General features: G+C 47.9%; 1 protein-coding gene across 1 annotated transcript in view; it reads right to left on the bottom strand.

The window, feature by feature from the left end:
* The window catches only part of LOC120380940 (solute carrier family 23 member 1-like), a 68,546-nt gene that overhangs the window by 23,698 nt on the left and 32,342 nt on the right, over positions 1-12,506 (bottom strand). Inside the window, exons 5-6 of the mRNA XM_039498868.1 lie at positions 5,324-5,483; positions 2,812-2,993 (exon numbers count right to left, since the gene is read on the bottom strand). Of these exons, the coding sequence (XP_039354802.1) occupies positions 2,812-2,993; positions 5,324-5,483 (342 nt within the window). The remainder of the gene's footprint in view (positions 1-2,811; positions 2,994-5,323; positions 5,484-12,506) is intronic.

Genomic DNA, 12,506 nt, shown 5'->3' on the forward strand with positions numbered 1-12,506 from the left:
GGCCGCATGCAAGCTGGATTCTGATGCCCGGACCTGTGTCTGTGAGATCTGTAACACCAGAGCCGCAGGTACTCAATATTAAGATGCAAAATGCTACCTTGTAGTGAAAATCACATGTGCTATGTAAGGTGAATAGTACTGTTCACTGTGAAAGAATATAACCATTGTTCTGTAAAATGTATCTTTTGAAAATACTTCTCTCCCTTTTTTCCCTCCCTCATGCAGCTGCAAATTTTTCAAGTCTCCCTACTCCATCCCAAAGGCTAGCTCAGATAAGGCGGAGGAAAAAGAAGACGCGAGATGAAATGTTCTCGGATATAATGGAAGTAACCCGCAAGGAAAGAGCTCATCTGAATGAGTGGAAGGAGGTGGTATCAAATTACAGGAAAGATGCCAGTGAACGTGAGGACAGGAGGGACACCCGAGATGAGAGGTGGCGGCAGGAAGATCAGCGGTGGCGGGATGCAACTCTGGGGCTGCTGCGTGATCAAACTGACATGCTCTGGCATCTGGTGGAGCTTCAGGAATGGCAGCAGGATCACAGAGTGCCGCTGCAGCCCCTGTATAACCACCCTCACCCCTCACCATGTTCCACGTCCTCCTCACCCAGATGTGTAAGAACGCGTTGGGGGAGGCTCCGTGCACCCGCCCACTCCACCCCCGTGGACAGCCCAACCAGAAAGCTGTCATTACTGTGAAATTTTTTTAGTGGGCTTTTCCATCCCTCCTATCCTCCTCCCAAACCACACCCGGGCTACCTTCTCAGTTCTCTTCCTCTTTTTATAATGAATTAATAAAGAATACATGATTTTTAAACTATAGTGACTTTATTTCCATAAGCAAGCTGTAATCGAAGGGGGAGGGTGGGTTGCTTACAGGGAATGAGTCAATCAAGGGGGGTGGCGGTTCATCAAGGGGAAACAAACACAGCAGTCACACCCTACCCTGGCCAGTGATGAAGCTCGTTTTTAAAGCTTTTCTGATGCGCACCGCTTCCTGGTGTGCTCTTCTAATCTCCCTGGTGTCTGGCTGCGCGTAATCAGCGGCCAGGTGATTTGCCTCAGCCTCCCACCCTGCCATAAAGGTCTCCCCCTTACTCTCACAGAGATTGTGGAGCACACAGCAAGCAGCAATAACAAAGGGGGCATTGGTTTGGCTGAGGTCTGAGCGAGTCAGTAATGTGCGCCAGCGCGCCTTTAAACGGCCAAAGGCACATTCTACCACCATTCTGCACTTGCTCAGCCTGTAGTTGAACAGCTCCTGACCACTGTCCAGGCTGCCTGTGTATGGCTTCATGAGCCGTGGCATCAAGGGGTAGGCTGGGTCCCCCAGGATAACTACAGGCATTTCAACATCCCCAACTGTTATTTTCTGTTCTGGGAAGTAATTCCCTTGCTGCAGCCATTTAAACAGAGTAGTTCTTCTGAAGACGCGAGCGTCATGAACCCTCCCTGGCCATCCCATGTGGATGTTGGTGAAATGTCCCTTGTGATCCACCAGTGCTTGCAGCACCATGGAAAAGTACCCCTTGCGGTTTACGTACTGGGTGCCCTGGTGCTCCGGTGCCAAGATAGGGATATGGGTTCATCTATCGCCCCCCCCCCCCCCAGTTAGGGAATCCCATTGCAGCAAAGCCATCCACTATGGCCTGCACGTTTCCCAGAGTCACAACCTTTCGTAGCAGCAGCTTAATGATTGCTTTGGCTACTTGCATCACAGCAGCCCCCACAGTAGATTTTCCAACTCCAAATTGATTCCTGACTGACTGGTAGCTGTCTGGCGTTGCAAACTTCCAGAGGGCTATTGCCACTCGCTTCTCCACTGTGAGGGCTGCTCTCATCTTGGTATTATGGCGTTTCAGGGCAGGGGAAAGCAAGTCACAAAGTTCCATGAAAGTGCCCTTACGCATGCAAAAGTTTCGCAGCCACTGCGAATCATCCCACACCTGCAACACAATGCGGTCCCACCAGTCTGTGCTTGTTTCCCGGGCCCAAAATCGGCGTTCAATGGCTAGAACCTGCCCCATTACCATCAGGATCCCCAAAGCGCAGGGGCCCGCGGTTTGAGAGACTTCTGTGTCCATGTCCTCATCACTCTCATCGCCGCGCTGCCGTAGCCGCCTCCTCCTTGCCTGGCTTTGCAGGTCCTGGTTCAGCATAGACTGCACAAGAATGCGCGAGGTGTTTAAAACGTCCACGATTGTGGTATTGAGCTGAGCAGGGTCCATGCTTGCTGTGCTATGGCGTCTGCACAGTTCACCCAGGAAAAAAGGCGCGAAACGGTTGTCTGCTGCTTTCACGGAGGGAGGGGTGAGGCTGTACCCAGAACCACCCACGTCAATGATTTTTGCCCCATCAGGCACTGGGATCTCAACCCAGAATTCCAAGGGGCGGGGGAGATTGCAGGAACTATGGGATAGCTTGGGATAGCTACCCACAGTGCAACGCTCTGGAAATCAACGCTAGCCTCGGACCATGGACGCACACTGCCGAATTAATGTGTGTTGTGTGGCCGCGTGCAATCGACTTTATACAATCTGTTTTACAAAACCGGTTTCTGTAAAATCGGAATAATCCTGTAGTGTAGATGTACCCTGGGTAAGTGTAAAGGCTATAATCTCTTTGGGGCAGGGTCTGTGTTACCATTGGTGTCTTGTGCAACACTCAGTACCCTGTCAGCACTTAACTAACAGTGCATTTAGAATCCAAAGGCCATTTCCCCACCATCTTGTAATACCTGATCCAATTTCAGATTTAGACTATTTATCCCATTAATCTGCCCCCAGTTTCACCAAGGTGAAGTGTTACTTACATGGCTGATATGCCCCAGTGTGAGCCAGCCTCATCTCCTGCAGAGTTGAAGAGAGGCAGCGCAACCAAGGTTATGGTTGGGGCGATGGTCAAAGGACCGATGAATCGCAGCAGAAATCCAATCAGGCCAGAAAATCCAACAAAGATTTGGAAACAGGAAGCGACCATGATGGCTCCCTGCAGCTGAAAAACAGAGGGAAAGAAAGCAGAGATTTAAAGGCTTCTTTCTGGGTTAGTCCATTTTAGTTAGGTGGGCTCAAAAGCACTTTATGGGCCTGATTCAGCTCCCACTGAAGCCAGGGGGAGTCTTTCCACAGATTTCAATGGGAGCCGGCTCGGAGGGCAACACTCAAACAGGAATGCAGGCCCATTAACTCTCCCTCTGACTTACCTCCTCTGATTCTACCTCCCTCATTGCCAGCTGTCCAAGGGGAGCTGGACTGTCAGAAGCCATGAGCTCTAAACAGAACCAAGTCAACCAGGCATCCACCCATCCTTTATTAAAGACTTTGAGTACAGGTTAGTGTTCAAAAAAAAAAAGGGAAATTAAGTAGTAATTACTATTACTGGCATTGACCAAGGGTCAGATACAGCACAAGTGTCCCTAACCCAGCTCTTCCAGCACCTTAGTCCTGATCAACCAACTCCACTGTTCTAGCCTTGGATTTTGCTCCGGCTCTGCCAAAGCACCTCCTGGGGAACTCGAATGCACACCCACCTAACTCATTTCTAGTCAGGTCCTGATCAAGGCCCTGAGCCTGCAGACGCAGACTCGCACGAGTCAAGGTTTGCAGAGTCAGGCCCAGTGATTGCGTGACAAGCCAGTGCTCTGATCTCCTGAGGCCCAGCCAGGGCAGCAAAGGGAATCTTCAGCTGAACACAGACATTAAATAAAGTTTTCTATTTAAATTTTCAAAGTGCTGGACGACCTGGAAATCCCTTCTGTTTCTCCGTGTGGGTTGCAAATATATTACCAGGCAGACCAGTACAATAAACTCCTTAATTATCAGAATCAGTCAGGCAACACCAAATATGTTCAGATAATCAGGAGAAAACAGCCAGGGAACTACAGCACACCCGCAGTTAGATTAGGAGATCTGGCTAGCGGGCATGCGGATAGCCAGGCTTCTGTTTTATCTGAGTATTGCTTTCCTCTGCAGGACACATTCATCACCATGCAACCTTTGCATGCTTGGTAAACACTGTTTAAATACACAACAGTTATTTACCCTACATGTGAATTATTAGTTACATTAGTTAATACCACTAAATAATGAATGAATTACTAGGTACCTTGGCTCTTGTGATAAGGCTTGACCCTGTGAGGTGCTGAGTGCCCTCAACTCCCACCAGGTATAGTGAGAGATGAACACTTTGAGGCTCAAACCCCTGAATCAGTGGTTTCCAACCTGGGGTTCGGGAACCCTGGGGGTCTGCAGTCTATGTCTAAGATTTCCAAAGGGATCCGCAACTCCATTATAAATTTTTTAGGGGTCTGCAAATGAAAAAATGTTGAAAACCACTGACCTAAATGAAAAGGCAAGAAAACAGTTATCCTGTGACTGCGCTGTATTTACTTGGATCAATAGTGACCATAATACCAACGCTCTGCACTGTACTGCAGCTTTCAGCCAGGATCTCAAAGCTCTTGACAAAGATAAGCTGTTTCACAGCGTTCCAGCAGGCAGGTAAATAGAGGAAAAGAGTGGTTAAGCAACTTGTTCAGTGTCAAACAGTGACTAAGTGACAGATCTGAGATAAGATCACAGGTGCCCTGAGTACAAGTCCTCATGCTTTAACCAGTAGAACATATTCTTTGCCTTCTTGTTTATGATCATTCGCGTCCTCCATGTTCTGTTAACATGCCCAGTAGCTACAAGGGTCCAGATCAAATCTCTCAGATCAATACACTGGGAAGGACCTCTGCAGAAGGGAATGGAGGTATCAGCCATCTCTAAAGTACCTTCCTCCTTCCCTTCCTAGGGGGAACTCCTCCCTCTGTGGAGATCTGCACGGAGGGAAGAGCTGGGGGTTGAACAAGCTAGCACAGTAGAGATTACACAGAAAGCGAAATTCAGCTCTAGGCTGTATATCCTTTTCTATGGACACTCTTCATGTTGAAGAACCCCCTCCATTGAGAGAGGGTGTTCGAGGAAGCCACAGCAGGGGAGGAGCACTGTTATATTGCAACTCCACTGGGGGAGGGGTTCCCAGCATAGATGGCTCTGGGATGGTCACTAGTTACCACAGAAATGGCCCTGACATGGAATATGTTTTCCCAGAAAATAAAATACTCTAGCAGCATTTCCTCAGCCTTCAGGACAAGTTCATGAGCAAAGTCCATAAACCACAGATGTCTGCTGCGTTGAAGGTTAGAACATAGCCTTGTATTCACTAGTAAGCAGGGGTCTCTCCTGGGATTTGACTTCCCTCTCTAACACCTCAAGGCCCATTCAGACGATTCCCCTCAGGTTTTTATAGCGGCCCGTCTGGCAGTAGCTCACAGGGATTACCTCTCGCATCCTCGACTGCCAGACCTCGATGAACTCCGGTGAAGTAGCATTCACCTGGCTGGCATTCTGCGTCCACGCAGGGCATCTCCAGTTAGGGAGGGAGAGCATGGCAAGGGAAGGAGTCAAGAATGCAAAAGTCCCTCCTTGGAGAATGGGCAACCTGGAAACAAGCCAGAGGGCAGAGAGTTAAGCTATTTGATCTCTGGAAGCCCCACCTCTGTCAGGGCAGGGCAGGGGAAAGTATTGGGGCGGATCAGTAAGCACCTCAGCATGCAGAGAGTCAGTGGAAATCCAGCGGTCTCAGCAGAGACCTGACAACAAAGAGGTGTCTTAAGCCACACAATTACACTAAAGTTTTATTTCAAAAGGAGGATTCGGCCTCTCTCATGTTTGCCTTTGGCAATTTCCTTTTCAATACACTGATGTTTCTGTGAACCCTGTCACCAACAATAGCCAAGAGCCAGTATGTATTTTGACACAATAGTAGTATCCCAAGCATTGGGAAATGCTGCTTCTGGATTCAAACTTTGGGTCCCTCATCCCTATTTGCGGTATTGTATTTAAGGAGGGAAAATGGCCATCTTAAAGCATGTGTCTGTATGTTTTGGATCAGGTCTTTATGCTACAAGATATCTTCAGGGACCATACAGGTAGGATGAATATATTTGTGTGTTATGTGGGCTACATAACACATAGAGAGCTGCATATGCAGCCCACAATAGGTTGAGAACCACTGCTCTCGTCTAGGGTCTCTCTGCCATCTCAGCCTCTACACAACCCTCCGTGTGCCACACAGCCCCTGCCAGCAAAGATGACTGGTGCTGGCACACCCAACGCTGCCCCCTCTCTGGCAAGCTGTCTAAAAACATTTGAGAGCAGCTAACACCATCAGGTCTCCCAAAGCCAGAGATTCTGGCCTGAGCCACTTATTGACACCCCATCAGCTAATTGCTGGGTAAAGGAATTGCAAGACCCCAAGGAAGAGGGTTTCCCTCAGAGGGGATTCCACCTCCCTTATGTCCAGGTAGGATAACAATCCACCTGCCTCAGTAATTCAACAGAACCTACTTAACATTCTCCAGCTGGATCAATTCCTGAACACTCGCTAACAGCATGGGGATATTTCAGACAAACACCACTAGATAGGTATCTCCATCTAGACTGGTATCCTGTCTCTGACAATGGCCAGCGCTTGATGCGTCTGATGAAGATGCAGAAATTCTGGCATAGGCAGTAATGGAATAAACTGACAAGGGAGGTTGTTTTCCTAACCTATGTCATTTAGAGGTCACTATATGCCCTAAAACATGAGGGATTATACCCCATCTAAATACTTATTTCTCACTCATGTGAGCTCTGGGTGGTTTTATCTTCCATATAAAAGCCACCAGCCATTACAATCTTTTCAGCACCAATTGGGATGGGGATCTGTTGCTGATCTCCTTCCTGACAAAGGTTGAGTCCAGGGGCGGCTCTAGGAATTTGGCCACCCCAAGCAGGGCGGCATGCCGCAGGGGGCGCGCTGCCGGTCCCGCGGCTCCGGGGGTCCTCTTGCAGACGTGCCTGCGGAGGGTGCGCTGGGAGGGCGGCAGGCGGCTCCGACGGACCTTCCGCAGTCATGCCTGTGGGAGGTCCACCGGAGCCGCAGGACCAGCGAACCCTCCGCAGTCATGCCTGCGGGAGGTCCGCTGGTCCCGCGGCGCCAGTGGACCTCCCGCAGGCCTGACGGCGGCAGGTCCACCGGAGCCGCCTGCCGCCCTGCCGGCAAAATGCCGCCCCAAGTGCGTGCTTGGCACGCTGGGGTCTGGAGCCGGCCCTGGTTGAGTCACAGCTAAGGAGCACTGGTCTCTCACTCTCTCCTCTCCCACCAACTCCTGATGTACTTGCCCTTTATGAGTAGCCACTACAATAATGCTGGGAGCTCCTCGAAACTTCCAAGTAAGAGTTTATCTTCCAGAGTAAATGCACCAGGAAGTAGCCGCTTGGTGCAAGAAGATTGTGATTAGCAGATTTCTCTTGGAATCAAAAGGGCCTTTGTGCTGTTGAAAAGCAGATAAAACTAATCAGCTTTAAGCATATTAGGGAGCCTTGCCTGACTGTAAACAAAGGGGATCTCGGTCCCTTCTGTAGTCTTTCTTTGATGCTATAACACAAACATTGTCATTTCGTAACGGTTTGTTTTTTCCCATATTCCCGTGTGACAGGCGGTGCTCTGTCCCCGTCCTCTGATGCCCCAAAAACTGCTCAGACCCACTTCCTTTCAATGTTCAGTCTGTATTTTATTCCAAACCCTTTCACCAACACCAGGGCTGGATTAGTCTTTTGTGGGCCCCAGTGCCTGGACCATACCCCTCTACCCCCACCCAGAGGTCCCACCCCCTCTCGGCCTCTTCCCTCCAAGGCCCTGCCCACCACTCACAGAGGGAAGGGGGCAGAGAGGAGCAAGCAGGGGGTGGGGCGTTGGGGGTGGGGGAAGAAGTTGGGATGGTGCCAGATTGGTGTGGCCGTGCTGAATGAATGGTGTGAGCACAACTTGACATGACTTAAACATGGCTGAAGAACTGCAGAGGATCCTGAGATCAGGGTCCCTTTAAGCAAAAACAGATTTGATAAAGGACTGGAAAAGCCTGCATGTGCGATCAATATTGAACATATACATCAGTAAATACAGGCCCATGCAAAAGTACATATCACATGCACAAAGTTTCAGCAAGGAGCACAGGTTGACATGGTTATAGTGACCCTACAGCAAGGACACCACGCAGATAGCCAGAGTGAATGATTGATGAGTGAGTAAATATGGAGAGGTCTTTGTTTCATACCCCCACCCCCAACCCCTTCCAAAATACTAATCAGCTAAAATTAATAACTACACGCCCACTGGGCATGCTTTTGAGACATGTGACTCCTTTGAGGGAAAAAAGAGTATAAGAAACAAGCAAAGTAAATTACTGAGAGATGAGAAGGAGGAGAAAAGGGAGAGGGGATTCCTTAACTGACGCTTGAAGACGCTGCTAGACAGAGTAGCCAAAACTCTGCTCTGTGAGCTCAAGTAGGACTGTGACCAGAGGGGTTTCCAGGCAGCCAAGGCCTTGCCTCGAGGAAATCCGAGACAGACCAGATGACTGAGGAGACCAGACCTAGAGGGAGGAAGTTGTCCATAGACTTGGTAACTACCTTCTCTGTTTGCCAAAGCAGGAACCGTGTGAGGCTAGCACAAGGCCTGTTTGTGAATGTTTGTGAAAGAGAGGCTCACTAAGAGGAATTATAGCTCTTAATGTATAGTTCTTTAATGTCTAACAGGAGTTATGTGCTTTACCGCTTGTGTAATTCCTTCTCAAATAAACTGCAGTGTATGCAAGTTAATTACTGTGGACCTTTTTAATTGGTATGACAGTTATCTGCTCCTCTGGGAGCCATTAAAGATCCATCCAGGGGTAGTAGCCCCAAGGGCCGTAGCCCCAAGGGCCCCACATTTGGTAGCATAGGATGGTTACTGCTGTGTCCAAGGAAAAAGGTCTTTAAACTGAATCAAACTGTTTTCTGAACTGCTGGCCTTTGAGGAGCTTGGTATCCTGAATCACTGGTGTTAACCAACTAATTTAAATATTGTTCAGAATCAGTTCTGCCTTATATTAATTTTAGCTCGGGGGACCAAATTTAGTTCAGTATGCAGAGAAGGAAATATACTGGTGAGCGGGGTTGTATTGGTCGTTCCTAGAGTCAAAGATGTTTCGCAAATGCAGACAGGGAAGGGTCGGCAAAACAGGGGAGGAAGGGGATGCCCTGAAACCCCCAGGGATGGTGGAGGGGTGTTTACTGAGACAGGTATGTGGAGATCTTGGTTCTGATCCATGGTTGCCAAACGCTGTTCCTGTCCCGTATAAGGAAGGGTGTCTGAATGAAATGCTGTCAAAATAGCAGACATGTGGCACTCCTACTCCTACGAAGGAACAAATGATAAATGCTGCTGTGTGGATTATGTATCAGGCTGTGAATAAGTTTGCAGAGGAGTGGAAGATTTGGAAACAGCAGAAGGAAAGTTTGCAACAGGTGCTGGACAAGCGAAGATTGCAAAATGAGGGGATGAAAAGAGATTTGCAAACTGTTCTGATGCAATATGTTAACTAATGTCCAACAGATGGCTGCTTTTACCCAAACTTGTCAGGAATTGGAATGTGATATGGATGCACAAATGCAGGAAAATCAAAAGTATAAGTTGGAGGCAAAACAATATAAAGGGGTTTTGTCAGTTTTAACTGAACAGGCTACACAAAGCCACCTGGAAAAGAAAATCATAAGAAATACATTGAAGTGATTAATAAGCTGGAATCTGCTTTGGTGGCTAGAAAAACTATTTGTAGTATGGCTTTTGATTATGATCCCTGGAATGATGAGGAATGGGAAAAAGCTGTGGAGGAGTGGCAGAGGGAAAAAGCACAAGAGAAGGAGGAGGAATATGTAAAGCCAAGTCTGGCAAAAAGTATGGGAGTGAAGCAGCGAGTCAGCTACATATAATAACATTGATACACCTGTAAAGCATCCACAAGTGATTAGAAAACAGAGACCTAGAGCTAAATAAAACACTGATGGTACACTGGTGAAAGATCAAGAGGTATGTTTGGCGTTTGAACTCCTGGCTGAGGAGGATGAGCCTGTTAAATCAGGGGAAGAAATGGAAAGACAGCCAGCAGGGGTGGTTCAGATACCTAAATCCCCAGGCTATGTATTGGAAGAGACAACGTGTCTGTTGACCAAGAGCAAGCGTTAGCAAAGCAATTAGGCCCCTTGACTCAGAAAACGTCTCTGACCTGGTTAAGGGGATACACTGTTAGAAAGCATTTGGATTCAGGAGACCTAAGAGTTGTAATAACTTGTGCTGGCCCTACGGAAGGGGTGGCAATGTTAGCAGAGCTTAAAACTGAGTCAAATAGAAAGGACGAAAGGCTGTGGTATGGAGGATAGCTCGATGTTTCTAAATTCCTTCTGAGTTCAGAAAGGCAGTTTTCCTGATGCATCAGGAGGCGGGAGAGTCAGTTACGGCTTATTATGCTAGACTGTGTTAGCAGGTTCTCTAGCTGACACGGAGGAAGGACAAGTAACAGATTTGTTATATGATGGTTTAAGGGAACCTATTACGGTGTTTATAGGATCTCAAGAGGAGTTGGATCAGGCCATATTAATTAAAATGACCCAGGACGCAGAAAAGGTAGTGAGCAAAATAAGTGGCTCCTCCCAGAAGGCAGTCAGCGAGGGTTCTTACAGCAACCGAGCAGGCGACAGCGGTCCTAATGATGCTGGCATGGGACGTGGAGTGGGGTGATCCAACAAAGGGCATGGAGGATCCAGCTGGGGACCAGTGCGAGCACAAATATGGGCTTTACTCCAGGACAGAGGAGCAGTTATGACTTGTTTAGATCAACAGCCTTTGGAGGTTCTGTTAAATGCTGTGGGTGATTTGGAGGGGAAAAGTCACAGCCTGCGCCACAACCTGGGGCTAGGGCTGTTGAGATTGTGGGAATAGGTATGGGAGATCTGATAGGCCCTTATGGCTTGTTGTCCCAGGAATTGGCTCAGATGGACGTGGCAGCTTCCTATCAGGGTAGCTCCACATCTCAGTAGGGTTGTCTTGCCCTTAGCAACCCCTGCTCCCAATATTGGACATTAGTGGCTAAATTGCAGCCCCACATAACTGGCAGACCTTACGTGGAAGCGGGGCAGGTGGGGGAGGGAGGAAATATACAATGGTTGCTAGCATTAATTGACACAGGAGCAGAGGCAATTCTGATTAAATCAATGCAGGAGGACGTACAGAAAGAACAGATTATTCCTTTATTTGGATTTCAGGGCAGAGGAGTGAAAGGAATTTTATTACAAAAATCTGTTATGGGTGATAGGACACAGTAAGTTTTGGACGGATATAGTGGTCTGTAACAGCATGACTGAAAATGTTATCATAGGTGCAGATGTGGTACAGCAGGAGAAATGGATAATTGATCTAGCAGGAGGTTGGCTGTGGTAAGGGGAGACAAGGATTGTAAGTGAGCAGGTGATTTCAGGAGGATTAAGGAAAGGAGCTTGCAAAGCCATGGCAGCTGTGGTGTTACCAGATAATGGATGGACACAAGAATTCCCTATGGTGTGGGCCAGCAAGAAATCTGAATGTGGGGGTATACGAGCAGCAGTGGAGAGTACTATCTTGGGACTGGAGGGCTGTACTATCAGTAAACAAAGAGTGGAAATCTTAAGCACCCTCCCAAAGCCAGTGCATGTGCAAGAACCAGGGGACTTACTACAGGCAATATTGGATCACAAGTGGGTATGGTTCACAGATGGATCTAGTCAGGAGCGCAAGTAGGGTGGTATGTTCCAGTATGTAGTACCGGCAAGAGATTTTTAGCAGGTACAGGGTACCGGAAAGACTTGGGGAGGCTAGCACCCCTCATCCCCGAGTGGGGTGGAGCTGCACTCTGCTCCTTAAAGGAGCAGAATGTGGCTAGGGAGGGCATTCATTCTTTATATGGGTTTAACAGCACAATACATATGCTAACAAACTTAAACAAAGCCTTTGTTTAAGTTTGTTAGCATATGTATTGTGCTGTTAAGTTGGTAAGGAGTCCTCAAGAGGAGAGGTGTGAGGCGGGGGGGACGGAAAGTGTTTAAACAGTGTTCTTGATTCCTGAACCAGCCTCTGGACTATGAACATACACTGATGAGAACATTCTAATCAAGGGACTGGGGACTTTAAGATAATCTGATAATATAAAAGCTTTCATGTTTCCTTGATCCTTTGCGGATGGACTTATGAGATGTATATGGTACAAAGTCTGTTCTAGTCTCATTGACTGCTGATTTTTCCCTTGCAATGGACAAAGATCAGATGTCTGCTGACTTTCTCACACAAGTCAGCAGCTTTTGATACCCGTGGTATAAGTAACATAGCCCTTGCTTGAGCGGTTTTGTTCTTTGCTCGCCAAATGTCAAAGCCTGTTCCCATTGAACTCAATAGAAAATCCTCTTTTGATTTCAGTGGGAACAGGATTTGGCCCCAAGAGATCAGAGAATGTGATTTTGATCAATTGCTTATCTGTCCTGAGACAGTTCTCATGCATGTTGTGCCAGGCTGATTTCGGTTGCTCCTCCTGTATGTCATGCTGAGGAAAACAATAAATCAATTTGGGCT

The sequence above is a fragment of the Mauremys reevesii genome, linkage group 1, assembly GCF_016161935.1.
Source record: "Mauremys reevesii isolate NIE-2019 linkage group 1, ASM1616193v1, whole genome shotgun sequence".
NCBI classification, from domain to species: domain Eukaryota; kingdom Metazoa; phylum Chordata; order Testudines; family Geoemydidae; genus Mauremys; species Mauremys reevesii.